Source organism: Alosa alosa, chromosome 7, assembly GCF_017589495.1.
Source record: "Alosa alosa isolate M-15738 ecotype Scorff River chromosome 7, AALO_Geno_1.1, whole genome shotgun sequence".
Classification (NCBI taxonomy): domain Eukaryota; kingdom Metazoa; phylum Chordata; class Actinopteri; order Clupeiformes; family Clupeidae; genus Alosa; species Alosa alosa.
This window is the reverse complement of record NC_063195.1, coordinates 6,463,514-6,482,929: the sequence shown is the minus strand read 5'-3', so window position 1 is coordinate 6,482,929 and position 19,416 is coordinate 6,463,514. Positions and strand designations below refer to the sequence as shown.

The following is a 19,416-nucleotide window of genomic DNA, read 5'->3' as shown; positions in this document are numbered from 1 at the left end:
AACGCTTCTCTTCCCAGATCCAAAGCTCGCGAACTCCTCTTCAGTGAACTCCGGTTCGAAAAGGTAGGGTCTTGGATCTTGGTAGTCGAAGTCATCATCTTCATCTATCGTGCAATCTTCCATATTCATCACCATTAGAACTCTTAGAGAAAGCCCACCTGTCAGTGTCAGCCTAGTAGCAGAGAACTTGGTAGTCACGCTGGTGTATTGCCAGAAGTTGAGGGTTTACAGATGCTGCGAGGTGTCTTTGCGCCTGGCAGCGGTGCTTTGCCGGTGCTATGCTCGAAAATAGTTCCAAATCTAAATTGGTCTAGTAAATCCCTTTGTGTTAATTTGCATTGATATTTGTACTCGATGTGAATGTACAGGTTACGAGAAATAATTATAAAACATCTTGAGTTATGGGGTTTTGTCCACTACATTTAAAGTTCCCTGTTATAGACTAACTTGCCATATTATAAATTCACAGTTTATTCCCATTAATTCCCGTTTATTCCTGTTAATTCCCATGGAAAGTTTCCAACTTTGAAAATTCCTGGAATTTTGCAACCCTAGTTAGGTGCCTTGCTCAAGGGCACTTCAGCCATTCCTACTGGTTGGATGTGATTCTCTCTGTGCTGCTTCACTCTAGCAACACATCTTCTAGTCTCTCTCACAATGAATGCAGTGTCCTGTTGCGTGTTTCCCTAAACGGCTGTGATTGAGACATGTGCCCAATTCTTAGTCTTGTGACCACTGCTTCTCCCCTTCACTTCCAACCACCCTGCCTCCTTGTAATCACTTGCTTCCAACCACCCTGCCTCCTTGTAATCACTTGCTTCCAACCACCCAGCCTCTTTGTAATCACTTGCTTCTGTAGGCCTACTTTAAATAAAAAAACAACAACCTTTGGCCTCCTTTTCCCACTGTGCTTGCCATAGTTTGTTGACTTCTGTTTTGACGACACTTTTTTAATTTCCGTTTTACTCAACGGGACTGTCCATTGCAATTCTGATTTAAAAGCCATTTTAGCCAAGCGGTCAACTGCTTCATTTCAACATGAGATTGGACACACAGAAAACACACTGTTATTAAGACTTTAAGACTCTATAGACCCTTTCAACAATAAAAACAAAAACAATGCTTGAACATTCTAAATGGTCTTTTTAATATTTATTTCTAAAAATGTGGTATATACACTGCTGCTCCCATCTTTCCTGTATCTGGATATTTTGAACCATCTGTAAATATTTGAATACTGCTATTATACTTGAGACCTAAGTGCTGTTGCACCAGATCGTTCATCCCACCATATACCCTGCAGTGTTTTGACATCTTTGCTATTTCAAAATCCACAGCTGGCAATGGAAATGTCCAAGGGGGAATAACACTGTACAGCTGTGACTTCATTTTAAAAGACCCAGTTTCTCAGCTTGACTGTTTCCCACCCATCCAAAACAGCTAAATTGTTTCCTTGCATTTTCCCAGCTAGAGTCCAACACAGGTTTGGCTGGATGATCCTGCTTATGCCCCTGCAGATTTACCTTGCCACACCATGGCAAGCTGTAGACGTCTCAGAGATAACGGCATCTCCCCAAGCTCCACCTGGAGAGCTTACCCACAATGCCCCATCATATAAAGTCCTCCCAAGTCTAGCATCAACCTCTGAAAAAACCTTGTTAAAGCTGCAGTTGTCATGATGTTTTTGATCATATTCACTGAAACCGACAATATACAGTATGCTCCAACAGAACAACATAAATCAGCCGGTTTTAGAAAAAAACCCGCACTTCTACCTCCACCTAGAGCCTGTTATTTGTTTTGCAAAAATCCACAGCTCCGGTTCTTCTGGTCCAATCAGAGCAGGGCTGTGTAAGATCCGACTGTCAATCACAGTCTGGTGCAGTCTGGTGCGCACTGATAGGTACAAACTCGATGAGAGGGTGCTCGGTGGGGGAGGGGCATGAGAGTTGTAAACATTCAAAATTTTGGCTAAGTCCCCTCAATCTGTCAGACTTGCCAACTGCAGCTTTAATCATGATATTAAATAAAATAGGACTGCATACACTCCCTTGTGATACCCCATTTTTATTGAGTAAATCCTGGAGTGGGATAGCCCAACTCTTACCTCTATAGTCCTGTCCTTCAAAAAAATCATAATCCAGTTGAACATTCTTCCACCAATACCCATGGATTCTAATTTAGAAGACCCTCTTTCCATAACATATCATAAGTCTTCTCCACATCAAAGAGGAGAGCAGCTACCAGTTCCTTTTTAGCTTGAGCCTTCCTAATTCCATCTTCTAAACATATATAGGTAGGTATAAGCAAGCTCCTGCTCTCTAATATGTAAGTTAACCTGTCAGTGACCATACGCTCCATTTAGTGTTCCATCAAAATTGTCCTTCTCCTTTAAAATTATATTGTGTGTAAGCTCCACAGATCGTGGCAGGACATTGAATTGATTGTAAGCTTCTTAGGGGCAGAAGTGGCCTACTGGAGGGGCAGAAGTGGCCTACTGGAGGGGCAGATGTGGCCTACTGGTTAGCGCTTCGGACTTGTAACTGGAGGGTTGCCGGTTCATTTCAATGGAGCTGTGAACTGAAGCTGTCTGAGTGTGTCGGCCTGTTTGGAGCTGCTGGACAGCCATTGGCTCATCCGTGTTCGATGGGCGGGGCTTGCGATCGGTCAATTCCAGAGAAAATACACGTCTATATCTCTTTTACACCGTCGACGTCGACAGTACAGCCATCTTGATCGCTATCTTATCGACAAATTTTGTTTGGAAAAGGTTCCAACACTTACAAAACATTAAGAATGTGAAACACAACCAAATCTTTCCTTCAAACAACCCAGCTTGAGGTCAAATCAGTGAATGTGTCCTTACACACTGGACAACAATGCAAACCACAATATTCAATATTCAAGGAGGAACTTTTAATGTGTAATATGCCATTTGTAGAAAGTTTACATAGTTTACATAGTAGCTTACATAGTTTACATAAAAGCATAAGCGTGTTTCTGTTCTCTCATAATGTTACGGTCACTGACAAGTCAGAACCTTGCACAAAATCATACCTCCCTTTTCCCCAAACACAATCATACACCGTCGTTGTACACCAAGAGCAACCGGTGCCTCGCTCAGCCGGTACCACCATATGTTTGGTAGGCTTTGGTTTAGTTAAGATTTGACATATGTGAGAAAACCTTTTGACACTAGATGAATGAGGTTTCTCTCTTTTGCATATGGTTTTCAAAAAACTCATGAGGGATATAGGGTGTGTGTGTGTGTGTGTGTGTGTGTGTGCAAGTAAGCATTTCAGAGCTGAGTGTTGCAAATGCTTTTTCATAAAGAAAACATGTATGTGGCTTTTTGACAGTGTGTATTAGCTTATGGGTTTTAAGAGTTGAAATTAGTGAAAAAGCTTTTCCAAACTTCACATGTATGAGGCTTCTCTCCACTGTGAATTAGCATATGGGATTTAAGACCTGACAAGACTGAAAAACCTTTTCCACACTGGTCACATTTATGAGGCTTTTCTCCAGAATGTACAAACATGTGGGTTTTAAGAACTGAAAGTTGTGAAAAAGCTTTTCCACAATGGTCACATTTATGAGGCTTCTCTCCACTGTGAATTGACATATGATTTTTAAGATTTGAATAGACTGAAAAGCTTTTTCCACACTGGTCACATTTATGAGGCTTTTCTCCAGAATGTACAAACATGTGGGTTTTAAGACCTGAAAGTTGTGAAAAAGCTTTTCCACAATGGTCACATTTATGAGGCTTCTCTCCACTGTGAATTGACATATGATTTTTAAGATTTGAATATACTGAAAAAGCTTTTCCACACTGGTCACATTTATGAGGCTTTTCTCCAGAATGTACAAGCATGTGGGTTTTAAGACCTGAAAGTTGTGAAAAAGCTTTTCCACACTGGTCACATTTATGAGGCTTTTCTCCAGAATGTACAAGCATGTGGGTTTTAAGACCTGAAAGTTGTGAAAAAGCTTTTCCACACTGGTCACATTTATGAGGCTTTTCTCCAGAATGTACAAACATGTGGGATTTAAGACCTGAAATTTGTGAAAAAGCTTTTCCACACTGGACATGTTTATTAGGCTTTTCTCCAGTGTGGGTAAGTATGTGTTTTTTAAGAATTGAGGGTCTATTAAATGTTTTTCCACAATGGGTACATTTATGAGGCTTCTCTCCACCATGAATTGGCATATGAGTTTTAAGACTTGACATTTGTGAAAAACCTTTTCCACACTCGTCACATTTATGAGGCTTTTCTCCAGAATGTACAAACATGTGGGTTTTAAGAACTGACATTTGTGAAAAAGCTTTTCCACACTGGTCACATTTATGAGGCTTTTCTCCAGTGTGTGTAAGCATGTGTTTTTTAAGATTTGAGGATTTTTTAAATGTTTTTCCACAATGGGTACATTTATGAGACTTCTCTCCAGAGTGTGTGAGCATGTGCTGTTTAAGATGTGAGGATTTCGTAAAAGCTTTTCCACAATGAGCACATACATGAGAACTCTCTATAGTGTGTGTTCGCATGTGGGTTTTAAGATTTGACATGAGTGAAAAAGCTCTTCCACAAAGGGCACATATATGAGGCTTTTTTGTAGTGTGTGTAAGCATGTGCTTTTTAAGAATTGAGGATCTTTTAAATGTTTTTCCACAATGGGCACATATATGAGGCTTTTTTGTAGTGTGTGTAAGCATGTGCTTTTTAAGAATTGAACGCTTAAATGCTCTCCCACAGTTACGAGTCTTTTTGCCATCAGTCTTGTTCTGCTGTTCATTCACACTAACAGTGTGTGTTTGCTGGTGTTTCTTGAGTTCTGTCAGGGCTGTGAAACTCTTCCCGCAGACTGTGCAGTGGTGAAGCCTTCCTTTGAGTCGCAAGTTGAGTCCATCATTTTGTCCATGGATCCTCTGTTGTGTTACATTTGTGTGCTCTGATACACCTGGAAGAGTTATCAAATTGATTTAGAATTACAAAAATATGGTCTACACCCAGCAATGCAAAATCATCTAAAAAAGAAATACTTCAAAAATAACTCAAATCAAACGCTGTATATCTTTATAAAGAAGTACCATGCATTAGGGCTGCAACAAATGAGTTGACAAAAGCGATAACGTTGAATATGAATATCAATACGGAATTGTATTGTTGACGCGTCATATTAACTAGAACTGTATCTTCGAGGAACTGCAAGAGTGGGCTTGATCAGGTGCATTTCGGCAAACTGATCTCAACAGTACCTCATTTTTGAAAATTGGGCAGTTATCTGCATTAACGCAACATCCAGCCAAAACGCATAAATAAAGCTTTGCGATGGTGGTTGCTAGGGTAATCATGTTGGTGCTAAGGTGGCTGCTAAGGTCACATAGTGTTGGTTGCTAGATTGTTGCCAGGCTAATTAACATGGTTGCTAGGGTGTTGCTATGGTAACAAGGATGGTTACTAGGGCGTTGCTGGTTATATATGGCGGTTGCTAAGCAAAATAATACAGGTCAAGCACATGTTCTCCAGTGGATCAACATAGATCTGTTTGCCATGGATTGGCAAAGCGCCGTCACATCTTTTTTACCTGACCTTTACAACTGGCACTGCACTGGGATTAATTCAAGGATTCCAACGGTACCTACTTTTTGAAAATTGGACATACGGGTGAAAAGTTACATGCGCACCTTCACAGACACAGACAGCCCAGCTTCATAATTAGGCAAAGATGGCTTAGAACTCTTAGAACTCGGTGCAAGCAATCAACTCAACAGTACAGAGCTGTGATGTCATAATGAATATTACAATTCAAACAATCAACTCTAGCAGAGAGGGTTAACCCTCTATGCCCCATAGCGGCCGTCGACGGCCGTTCTGTGTTCTCCCGGCCGGCCGCAATTCTTAAAGAGACACCTGCTACAGTATAACCTTCATACATGAAATAATACAGCGTTAATGGATACATGAACACTAGACTTTTATTTTGACACACTTAAATGGCTAGGTCGCTATTAACATTTCTCCAGTATTTTTGAGTTTAGCCTACACACGCTGTTGACTGACTGCTGAGGAATTGACCTATCGCAAGCCCCACCCATCGAACGCGGATGAGCCAATGGAAGTCCAGTAGCTCCGCACATGTAGATAAAGCCGGACAGCTTCACCTTACGGCTCCATAGAAATGCATTGGAAGCAGTGATTTTTTTTTCCAGTTTTTTGGGATTGTATAGTGATGTAAATGGAAAAGGGACGGCCAAACGACATGTGTGGGATTAACGCAACACCGATACACAGAATAATGGCTTTCAATCTTGATTATGCTTTTTTGTTATTATGTTAAATTAGATTAAATGATCTCCTCCCAGCTCTCCCTTATTTTAAGCAAAGGGTTAAGCAAACCACAATGAAACAGTGCTCCACCACATCTATGGATTAAGCCAAACAGTTAACTCAATGTAAGTAAAATAAACAAGATCGTTTATTGTTCTCAGCACTGCCAGCATTATGTATAAAATGATTGTCACTTAGAGGAGACTCGTAGACAACTAAGGTTAGCATAGTTAGCTAACCGCTGCTAACGTGCTAGCATCGCCTCGTCAGAAAAGCATGGGGCTGTGCACAGGAGTGTAACATTTATTCACCATAAATTAATAAAGTTGAAGTCGCTCTGCAATGTAGACTATGTTTCCGTTTATTTGCAGTACCATGTTCCTTACATGACATGACCTGGTGCCCTAGCAATATGCATGCAAGTCTATCTAGCACAGCTAGCTATTAATATCAGTGAGTCGCACTCGCCCTCCGTCTAAGTTTGTCACCCAACAAACCTAGATATTAATTTTTATACATGTCTCCATGGCATACTGGAGTTGTTCAACGGATTCTAAATGAAATCAGGTCCGTGGCTCTGTAAAAGAGCCTCTTAGGTTGTAACTTTTACAGACAGGCTTACAGCTACCATTGAAGTTCTACTCAACTCCGGTCTTAGCTGTCGGACTTAGCAACAGTAACTAAGGGGGGCGGGACTTCGCGAAAGGTCAATTGCAGTGCCTCTGGAGTTATGGCTTCTAACAAGCGTCCGCATCTGTTCTCATTAAATGAGATAGTATTGATGTTCATCCACCATGTTTTGATGTCAGTGACGATCATATAGATGTAAGAAAATGATAAAATAAAATATTAAAGTGTAATATATTTAATAGGGGTGTCACGATTCTCCAAATCCTCGATTTGATTTTTCGATTTTAAAGTCATGATTCGATTCGATTTTCGATGTTTTTTTAATATTACTATTAAAGCATTCCTTGTATGTTACGTACTTTTTTTTGGCCTTTTTTTTCTGTTTCGGGGGGCTTATATTTTGAAATCGCTCTATACAGACAGCTACTGGCGTTGGCGTTATAATTGATTTGCCTCGGGTGTACTTTGGAGTGGGTAAGACTGTTGAGTGGCAGGCTAACACATACTGATGACTTGCGCTAGCCTAGCACCTGCGAACTCTGCAACTAGAAGACTGGATGAAACGTGTTAAACACTGATAAATATCACACCTGCTAACTTGGAAATGAGGTCTATGTCCAAAATCCTGAACCACCCCTTTAAAGCGGAGCGAGAGGCGCAAATGTTCAACAATTTGAGCGTTCGATTATTGCAAGCATACAAGAGTAAGAATACCAGAAGAATACCTTGCTGCACTAGTGTTAATGGGGGAATTTCACCAATAAAATGGTTATTATGTCTTTCTGGATTTGTTGAAGGTTTTTTGGCAACTTTTGTCATAATCTGTAAGTGTTTGTGATCATTTCAAGCCTAAAAGTGTAATTTTATAAAATAACTTAATATCAGACCATGCTGCTACCAGTTACTGCCCGGTTGCTAATAAGCTAGCTAGCCTCCTAATTAAGGTAACATTTTAAGCGGAGAAGCGTAATTTCTTTGAAATGTCAACTAGCTGAATAACATTACTGACATTATTATTATTGACAAATTTCCCCTCACGGGATCAAAATAGTACACACTAGCTTAAGTGGATAGTTTATACTCAGGTGAACTTGTGACAGTATATATCATTTCAGCAAAGTCTCTCAACTGCTAGTCACTTAGCTGTATTGCCATAGCTACTTGCCATCCACTTGTATATTGTATATTTAAGCTAGCGTTAGCTAGCTAGCTTGGTTCACAGACTAATTAAATCATTCATTTCATGTCCTAAATAATGATTCAATGGTATCATACAAGATTATAGACAATACAACTGTAAACACAAATGTTTATCTGCTTTTATTGCTTGTTAAGAGAGAAAGTTTATTTAGTGACGTAATGTGACACTCCCACTTATGCAGACCGGAACTGTCCCGTTTTGTTCCCATAGAGCAACGTAATTTGTTACTATCTTGTTAGTAATCAAGGACCTTTGACTCTAGCAGTAGAGAGCTGTAGTCGTAGCAGTAATCGACATTCCGCCATTCATTTCGATGGGGCCATAACCGATGAAAAGCGGGAATACCGCACGAAATATACTAGCAGGATACACCGGGTCGGGCCTGAACCGGTTCTGGCCGTGTCTATAGTTTTAAAAGCAGTAGTCCTCACAAAAAGTGGATGAACGGGAAAAATAAATTTGTGGGCATGCTCAGGGTAGGGCCATTTCTAGGCTCCCCCCGACATTGCACTGTGCCTACTTCAGAGGGCACTGTTCCCACCTATTTTGGCCTACCATCAAATGCTTGACCTCTTTAGAAAGCTAAAACCCTGTAGTTTCTTAGGAAACAATCAGAATATTTGTGTGAAGTACTGCCACATTTCAGCCCTCTAGGTCACTAGATATGATTTTAGAAGCCCTAGCACCTGATCTTCTGAAGCTGTGTGTAAAAGTAGATCAATCTAGAATGAGTACGAGACCATTATTACGAGACAATCTATGAGTACTTTAGACCATTACTGAACCGGTTCTGGCCGTGTCTATAGTTTTAAAAGCCTCACAAAAAGTGGGTGAACGGGAAAAATAAATTAAGTAAACTTTAAATTTAAGAAGAAAAATAGTGGGCATGCTCAGGGTAGCGACACTAAGATAGTATAGAGCTCTGACACCTGATACTTCCTCAATGAGTCTCATTTTTAGTTTTATTTGATTAATATTGTGTCTGAAAGGGAATCGTGTCTGAAAGGGATATCTGAAAGGACTTACTTTCCAGCTGGTTATCGTGCTGCTCGTCCTCCTCAATCTCCACTTCAACCTCCGCTGGTGTCTGTAGTGTTTCATCGTTAGAGTCTGTATCGTCGGTTTCGTCTGTTTCAATTTTACAGTGACGTTCTGCAAAAGGCTTTTCTTCTTCTTCATCTTTGACCGGACATGATATCATATGACCATATTCCTCCTCTTTTATGTCTTCTTCTTTCACAATCAATCTCAGGTCAACCTGGTGCATTTCAGTCTCGTTACAGCCAGAGATCAGCGGCTTTTCCTCCATTTCATCCATGGTCCCATTGGAGGATCCAAAGATCCAAGGTACTCTCTTTCCTGTAATCAATGCTGTGCAAATAAATGGAATGTTGTAGACAATGTCATGATAAAGCAACATTACTGTTACATGAAAGACAATCCTTAGAAATACTTTGTTTTAATAAGGCCATCCTTAAAAATATTTTCGTTTGCCGTAACCCGACCGACCCTGTCAATTTAGAACCGACCCAAATATTTATTTATTTTCCCCTTTTAGTCCGACCGACTTGCGGTTGTAAACTTCATGTTAATACCGACCGATTGTTTTTTTTTACTCTAAACAACCAATACAAATGCAATAAAATAATAGTTCTTTTAGTAGGCCCAAGTATTGTGAATATAAATTGCCTACATGCAAACGTGGCTCACTTAAAAAAAAAACCTGTGGCGTCATCTCTACACCATTGTTTTTACACATGTCACTTCGTTTCATTCACACAAACTGATAACGCTGTTACGAAGTTCTGGAAGAACTGTGGCCAGATCTTTTCTCATCCCTTCTCCCCCTAGTCTAGCGGTGACCGTGTCGGAGTATTGAAATTGGTTGTGGTCTATTCAGCATTTCTCAAAATATGGGTCCGCAACATGGAGACTGCTGGTCCGCTGGAGTCGCGGAGTGAAATTAGGCCCGGTGCTTCATCTGATAATTTGCTGCGCGAGTTGATCAAGAAACCGCTGGATCGAAAAAAAGAAAAACAAACGTTTCTGCTATCGATGTCATTAAACATGGAGCCCTACAATTAAGTGGTGGTATGAGCATTCATTCAATGGGCGTCTGCGCGAGAGAAACTGAAACTAATCGATAACGTTGGTATCAAAGCTCCGCTTCAACCTGTTGGAAGGCTATTTATTTATTTAACGACGTTGTTTTTTGGAACTTCCTTAGAAACAGAGCAGAGACTGTATAGCATTGAGTATTGTATAGTCAAATTTCAATATAACGTGGCCAAGAGCTATTGTAGCCTTCTTTCTGGGTACATGTAGATGAGCCCTATGACCCAAAGTCTGCGTGGACCGGGCCTCAGGTCAAAGAAGTTTGAGAAAGGCTGGTCTATATAACCTGCATCAGAATGAGGTTTGCAATGGTGTGCCTGAAGGCACGGGTTGAAGACCCAGTCAGTTACGTCACGATATGCACATTTGTGTAAATTCATTCCTAGGTAATCACCATGACCAAAATTTAACTTTTTTTTTTACTTTGAATCTTGAAAAAAAAAATACTGACCTACCTACCGACCCATTTTTAATTTCTTTTGGCTGTTACTGCAAACAAAAATATTTTTAAGGATGGCCTAATTTAAGAATATAACATTGTCGTTTAGAGCAGCGCTTAAACAGACGGCGTTTGTCAAACTATGGGCTGCGGAACGCCACTTTTCCGCAACGTGTACACTGCTGGGCCACGGAACCGTGGAGGGAAATTATGCATGGTGCTTTGTCTGATAATTTGCACAATTGCTCAAGGGACCGCGGACTGACAAAAAAACAAACGTTTCTGCAATCAGGAAGAAATACTTCTAAATTTGGTGTCATCAAACATAGAGGCATACAATTAAAGGAGCACCACCATTGAAAAAGCTGTTGGTAGCATCGGCTAACTAGCGCCAGATTTTGGAGTGCAGGGGACAAGCCGAGATGGGCTATGAGACAAACGTTCACACTCGGTATCATGTTTCAACACACTTTAGGTCAATATCCTACCGGAATTCTCCTTTAAGTGGTGGTATAAGCGTTCATTCAATTCTGGCTCAAACCAGTTCGGAAAGTGAAACCATTCGACGTTGGCAAAGCTCCACTTCAACCTAAGGCTATTTAATTATGTAACGACATTTAATACAACGATGTGGTTTCTTGACACTTCCATAAAAAAAAATGTATAGTCAAATTTGAATATAACATGGCCAATGAAATGTATATGTAGTGGGAAGGGTCTGGTTGCATGTCACAGCACAGTCTTTGAAGTTTAAGTAAATTCGGATCGACCCATGGATCTGCTAATTTTTCCGAGCCCCGATCCAGCTATTTTGTCATTGTAGTCATTTATAGCATTATAGCTAATATGGGACTGGTGCACCCCTACTAGAAACTAGAGATCAAGCTATTTTTCACTTTATCTATTTCGTTGCAAAATACAATTTCAAATGTTGGATTGTTAGGAAGACATAGACTAGGGCTGTCACTTTTGTGAAAAAATCCTGTTTGATTTTTGAGACATAAGTGTTAGGGCTGTAACGATATGCGATTCCAAAATCACAATACTCATAACCACGAAACTGTGTCGCGGTGTGAAAAGGCAGAAACGCGACACACCCTTTCTAATGTTTCATGCAATGCTTTGCAGCTTACGCAGCCGTATAAGCAACACATATCTCCCGCTTTACTTACCGGTAGCCTACGTTGTCCAAAAATAAATAAATAAATCATAATTTCAGACTGTGTGTACAACTTTACCAAACAGTATAGAAGTAAACCCTCCTTGCCCCGCTCTCTCTCACTCTCCCTCCCTCACTCAATTGACACACGCGCCTCAGCAAACACAATCCAAATAAAACATTCACAATCGTAAAAGCAAGGACGCATAGAAGACGACTAGCTAAATTACTATTAAATCCTCTTAGCATCATTAGCATGCTGCACATATTTGTTTAAAACCCTTGCATTGAAGTCAATTGATGAAGTTATGATAAGAGATCAGATTCCAAAAATAATTCCGTGGAAATGCATGGATTCCAGTTGCTGGCGTCTTGTTTGTGCGATACAGACTCTGTACATTTAACAATTATTTATGAAACACTACATATTAAATAAATAACCAGCTTCTCAAAATAACAGTTAACAAAGTAATAACACCAAACAAACTATACAACAGTATACAAATATTTCAAAATATTTGTGTAATTTGTGCAATTTTAACAAAGACTATTACAAGCTATAGAACAAATGCAAAAGAAAGTGCAAAACAACCAAATGTGCAAATGTGATCAGTCACTACAAACCACCGGCCGCTCTGTTCTGCTCTGATACCGCTCACAGGAGTCTGAGGCTTGCCCAAACCCACCCAGAATTCATGTCTTCCTAATAAAACCAAGACCGTTAAATTTCAAAGATATTGGCCATAGTAGCCTAAGTTCGGATGGGGATGGAGTTAGCTAAATAATTTAGAAAGGATACGCGTAGCCACGGGTGGGCCTGGACGGCCTAGGCCCGTCTATTTGTCAGTAATGCCCGTCTGATTAGAGGGCTTTCCTTCGTTTACGCTCACCATCTTAAAAAGACGCGCAAGTCAACACTGCGCCTCGCTCAGGTGGCTGTTTACTTGGCCGCTCCTCCGCTCAAATTCACGTCAGGTCGCTCCGCTTAATTTCGCTCCCTGCTCCACTTAAATATCACCCCACTGCAGTGAAATCACTCCATGCTCCCTCCAATTTAAAAGAGGGATAAATAATCTACAAGCCAAATTGTCACCTTAAACAGAAAACTTAAATCCCAAAGAACTAAGAGCAACAGCAATATATTTAACTTAGAACATTTATTTTAAAAGATAGAGCAACACCGTTTGGCATCGTTAATACACATAAGCCTAAAACTAAAGGGATCAGTGGGAATAATTGCCCAAAGAATACAGGCTTAGCATCCCAGTTTTACTTTAGCCTTCTACTTGATATGAAGCATTCAAATTGCTCACGTTTTTCTTTGCTCTCCGTAGCACACTCATGTTACCGCGAAATGTGTCCTCTTAGATTCCAAAATTAATCTTTACTCACTGAAACTGTGTTACCAAAGGGTTATTCTTGCGCTACATTGTCAATATCTAGTTAATATCTGACAAATTACGCAGTCGGCTAAACATTTTAAACTTGCACAAAACTGATGAACCCTGCATTAGTGCATCGCATAAATTAAAACGCAAATTGAAGCAACAACTTGACCATTGGACAATCCTACCACAAAACCTTTCCATAGGCCTGAAACGTTTATGACATAAAAAGTGGAATATGAACGCATTTCATCACACCTGACAATTAAACGGAGCTGTGGCTGTGATTTTGACTGATTCTTGAGAGCAAGGAGCGGGATATTTGCACCGCTCAGCACCGTTCACTAGCTCTGATTCGGAGGCATATCACATATGTAAAGATTATAAAAACGGATTACTTTTCGATTCATGGCACGTTTCTTTTATGCATTCTGCGGAAAAGGGAGAATGGCGTTGGTCACGGTTTGGAATGAAAGGGAGAAAACAGGACAGTAACACACGGTGGACTACTTTTTTTTTTGACGATGAAGGCTAGTTAAGGCAGCAGGCCTGTTTTGCCAAGGCGGCCGCCTTGACCGCAAAGTAGTGTTAATTTCGTCAGACGAGACGAGAGGAAATATGTTCGTCAACAACCTTTTTTTTCATGACTAAGACGAGACGATGACGAGACGGCAGTAATGTCCTGAAACACTGACTAAGACTATCTTAAGATGCATTATTGTTGACGAAAAAAGACTAGACTAAAATGTTTTGCATGCAATAAAAACTAAGATAAAATCTCTCTTCATTTTCGTCTACAAAATGAGAAGACAGAATATCTAGCTGTTACGTTTTCAAAATATTCCGAATGAGTTCATACACAGCTTTCCTGTAGGCTAGTCTACGTGCTGTTGCTGCAACCCTGTGGCTGCAACACGAAACTACATGGAACAAGAACACTGGAGATTTCTGCCAGAGTTAGCAAGCTAACTACCTAAGCTTTATGCCACAATGCTACATACCCAGAAGTTGAAGCTTCTCTCATACAAATTAACATCCCCCAGAATTTAACTAGTTAGACTGATGATGCAAAGTTTGCTAGCAAGTAAGCTAATATGGAAAGTTCACTAGCAAGTTAGCTATGGCTAAGACGGAGAGTCTGTTTGGGGAATGTGTTGTGTTTACATATATCGCCATCTAGCGAGGCGGAGTAAAACATTAATACTTTGGCCTATGACAGTGTTTCTCAAACCTTTTCAGTTTCAGGACCACTTAACTAACCCTATCTTAAAAAAAAAAAAAGATTAGACCTACTTCAACAGTAGCCTATAATTAGTCTACACAATAGGCCTACTGAACCACCTTGCTTATTGTCTTTGTACTTTGCTTATTGTGTGGATTCATACTGTATGATTTAAACTGGCATATCTTAGTTGCAGAACTGTTTTTACATACAAGTTGGTTCAATATTGCAAACAACTCATCTATATTATATTTTACCACGCCTGCTCGCGGACTACTTGGGATACCTTATGGACCACCAGTGATCCCCGGACCACATTTTGAGAAACACTGGTCTACTTAATATGACAGTGGTCCAGTCAAATCTTTACTGTCTATGGTCAAATCCCAGCCGAGCTATAACTGTAGCTCGACTTACCTGTGCATGTAAACATACTGACTGACAAAAATCAGAATGAGTAATTATAACAGACGAGTAGCCCTGTGGACACACAATATTGTTGGAAAATTGAGATGTGTGAAACACTATTTGACTCAAATGGTAATCAGAAATAATTTGTTATTAAAAAAAAGACTAAAATGTGTTGACTAAAACTGACTAAGACTAAGATACTTTTAGTTTTCTTTTGACTAAAACTAGACTAAAATGGCGAGAGACTTTTAGTCAACTAAAACTTGACTAACAAAAATGATATTTGAATGACTAAATATGACAAAGACTAAAAAGGACATTTCGTCACAAGACTAAGACTAAGACTAAATTAAAAATAGGTGACAAAATTAACACTACCGCAAAGTGCTGCGGGAAACCCTGGTGATTGCAGTCATAACCTTGTAACTGATAACCGGCTGAGTAATATTTTTTTTTTCTGAAAACAATGCTAACATGACGTAATCTACTTAATGATCATGCGACCAGAGATGGTTAAAACATCGCACAGGAGCAAATTAACCATATTCTCTGGATAAGAACGAAAGCATCGGACCGGAGCAACATTCAAGCAAAATTCTGATGGATTGACAGTAGGCTATGAATGTGGCAAGTGCTGTTTATATGAAATCACATTTATCTACGACCAACTAGGACATTTAAGAACGGTAAATGTAGACATGGTGGTAACGAAGTAAGGGCCTACATTAACCCAATCTCTCGGTGCAGCTATCACAAGAGTTATACGAGTCAGACTATGTGCCTACGTTACTATGTCCCCTGACCCTGCACAGAAAGCCTCATCGACCAATAGTAAATGGTTGAAATTTGCTTCACCTGTCTCGACTAACATTTACGTGATGACTCATATGTCCCTATTTTTTACTGTCTATGGTCGACACTGCGCTATGTAAATGTAAATGAGGATTTCTAAACCAATATGCTTCAATTTTGGTGGTGGCGGCAATTAAACATAGTATATAGTATATATACTCTTTTGATCCCGTGAGGGAAATTTGGTCTCTGCATTTATCCCAATCCGTGAATTAGTGAAACACACACAGCACACAGTGTACACACAGTGAGGTGAAGCACACACTAATCCCGGGCGCAGTGAGCTGCCTGCATCAACAATTTCGGGGAGCAGTGAGGGGTTAGGTGCCTTGCTCAAGGGCACTTCAGCCGTGCCTACTGGTCGGGGTTCGAACCGGCAACCCTCCGGTTACAGGTCCGAAGTGCTAACCAGTAGGCCACGGCTGCCTAGAAATCTAGCCTAGAAATCTAGACGCACCCTAGCGGCAGCAAATGTAATTTGCAGCCAGGATAGTCTAGCAACTCTCTGTTGGCTTGCAAGCTGGAAAAATGAAACTTCTATCAGTCCAATCATTTGAAAGAAAACCGTTTAGCCCCTCGGATTGAGCAGTGCCAATGGTAAGTTCCCAGACCCTACATCTTGATGTGGGTCTGGCTCGTCAGGCTAAATTAAACATGAATGGGGCCACATTTATGAATGGGAAATGTTGATTTTGTTAACAAACAACTGAAAACGCTACACCTACACCTGGTGACCTTTAAGGTACACCACCTGGCCTCGAAAGCTTGTACTTCCAGTAGGCTACTGTGTGTTTCATAATGGGCTTATTTCTCATGCTTATGTACTGTAAATAATAGACTTTTATCATTTTTAATTTATAATTACTTCAGTAATAATAGACATTTACTGAAGTGATATGCTGATTGGCTACTTTCACTTTAAGTGTAACTCCGTAGGAAAAACAACCTTGGGTCTTTTTACGGTAGCAGCTAGTTAGGCCATCCTTAAAAATATTCTTGTTTGCAGTAACAGCCAAAAAAATAAAAAAAAAATGGGTCGGTAGGTAGGCCAATATTTTTTTTTTCAAGATTCAAAGTAAAAAAAAAAAGTACAATTTTGGTCATGGTGATTACGTAGGTATGAATTTAAACAATTGTGCATATTGTGACGTAACTGACTGGGTCCTCAACCCGTGCCTTCAGGCGCATCACTGCAAACCTCAATCTGATGCAGGTTATGTAGACCAGCCTTTCCCAAACTTCTTTGACCTGAGGCCCAGTCATGGCAGACTTTGGGGCCATAAGGCTCATCTACACGCATCCAACCCCACTCCCTCCAAATCAAATTGTCATTATCATTATCACAATCATTATTATGCCTAGATTGTTATACATGCACTTTCACTTAAATATTTTGTGACATGCACATCAGAGGACTGCTTTAGTAATGTAAGATATAATTAGTTTCATTACTTTTTTGCATGGTTGCATGATGCTTGCATAAGAAAAGAAATACTTCTCAAAACAGCAACAATTATATGGGTGCTATTGTTTTGGGATGTTTCCCTCGATGCAAGCATCATACATTGGTATGGAGAAAAAAAAAAAATACATGTTTTTAATGAAGTTTAATTTGAATGCCTGAATTTAAGGATTCAGGAAACACAATACCAGCTTTTTTGGCGAGCAGATAGGCGTAAATCACTGATCTGTTGATCTTTAACAGATAGAAAGAAGGCTACAATAGCTTTTGGCCACGTTATATTCAAATTTGACTATACAATACTCAGTGCTATACAGTGTATTATACAGTCTCTGCTCTGTTTCTATGGAAGTTCCAAAAATCAACGTCGTTCTATCAAGTGTCGTTAAACAATTAAATAGCATTCAACAGGTTGAAGCGAAGCTTTGATACCAACGTTATTGATTATTTTCAGTTTCTCTCGCGCAGACGCCTGCATTGAATGAACGCTCATACCACCACTTTATTGTATGGCTCCATGTTTAATGACATCGATAGCAGAAACGTTTGTTTTCTTTTTTTTGTCGGCCCGCGGTATCTTTATCAACTTCGCAGCAAATTATCAGACGAAGAACCGGGCCTAATTTCACTCCACGACTCCGCGGACCATCAGTCTTGCGGACCCATATTTTGAGAAATACTGAATAGACCACAACCAATTTCAATTCTTCAACACGGTCACCGTTAGACTAGAGGTGAGAAGGAATGGGAAAAAATCTGGCCACAGTTCTTCCAGAACTTCGTGCCAAGTAATGAGCGTTGTCGAGATGTTTGTGTGAATGAAACGAAGCGTATAGGCCATAGTGTGACATGCGTAAACCAATGGTGTACAGATGACGCCACAGGGTTTTATTTAAGAGAGCCTACGTTTGTATGTAGGCAATTCATATTCACAATAGTTAGGCCTACTAAAATAAATAGTATTTTATTTATATTGGTTGTTTAGAGTAAAACAAAAATCGGTCGGTCTTAACGCAAGTTTACAACCGGCAAGTCGGTCGGACTAAAAGGGGAAAAAATAAATATGTGGGTCGGTTCTAAATTGACAGGGTCGGTCGGGTTACGGCAAACGAAAATATTTTTAAGGATGGCCTTAACTTCAAACTTTTAGCACCCTGCCCCGTTAGCATCACTGTAACGTAAAAGCCCATGCAGTGCAAGTAAACGGTCTTGCTCAAAACATCACCAATTAATGTAATTTTGCTCTCTATTAAAAGTTGTTTACTACCGTAAATAGAGCCTAGGTTGTTTTTCCTTCAGAGTTATACTTATTTTTCCTAGGGAGTTATAGGCTACTAGTCATTTTCTGTTCAGATACCTAGGCGTTACTTCTACTAGGCTAGTGTGGGTTTCGAAAACTCCACCTTACCAGGCGATGGTCGTCCGTCGTAGTCGTGGTCCAAAGCAACACTATCAGCAACAGCAACATCTTCGTGACCACAAGCAAACACTAATCTTGCAGTTAACTCCGACCGAAAAACACAAGGCACCGCGTCTTTGTTACACAGAGAAACAGAACACCACTGCTTGCTTCTCGTCTCCTCCATTTTCAATTCACTAGTGATGACCCGGCACCGGAAGTTGAGATCTAATTTGCACGAAACTCATACAAGTTTGGGACTTTCTTTGTTGTTATTATACAGTACAAGTAGGCCTACCTGCACAAACAGGCAGAAACTGTTGATAATTTCTGATATTATTTCTTCATTTATAACATGAAATGTCTCCATGTTTGGGTATCAAATAGTGAAGTGATAGCAGGTAGATAGGCTAACAGGTGTGTTCGTCTTCATGCAGATCTGTGCAGATCTGACTTGATGTGATGCATGCTGGGTTGAACACAAATCCGCTTAATACTGTAAGCCGGTAGTGCAATCGCACCTGATTGATTAATTATACCCACTATGTGGATACTGTTTTTTTAGAATTGATTTAGATTAGTTTTATTTAGTATAATTTGTATTTTAGTATATTTTTTATCTTCTACAGTCCTTACTGCTTAGTTGTGTTTTTTATATTATATTATTTTAATTACTTTTTCTGCTGTTAGTGAATGTGTGTGTGTATGTTGTCTGTATGCTACTGTGACCTTGAATTTCCCTAGGGATCAATAAAGTATCTATCTATCTATCTATCTATCTTTTAGGCAAGTCCCTCCACTCGGCGGCCATA

General features: G+C 40.0%; 2 protein-coding genes across 2 annotated transcripts in view; both read right to left on the bottom strand.

Annotated features, from left to right (window-relative positions):
• Positions 1-19,416, bottom strand: part of LOC125297241 (zinc finger protein 729-like) — a 540,495-nt gene that overhangs the window by 273,836 nt on the left and 247,243 nt on the right. The gene's annotated exons all lie outside the window — the stretch shown is intronic.
• LOC125297281 (zinc finger protein 665-like) lies at positions 3,268-18,888 on the bottom strand. Its single transcript, XM_048247553.1, is given in 4 exon segments — positions 3,268-3,461; positions 3,464-4,959; positions 9,187-9,531; positions 18,614-18,888. Coding segments are annotated over 4 exon segments (2,064 nt in total). The 5' UTR covers positions 18,792-18,888; the 3' UTR covers positions 3,268-3,416.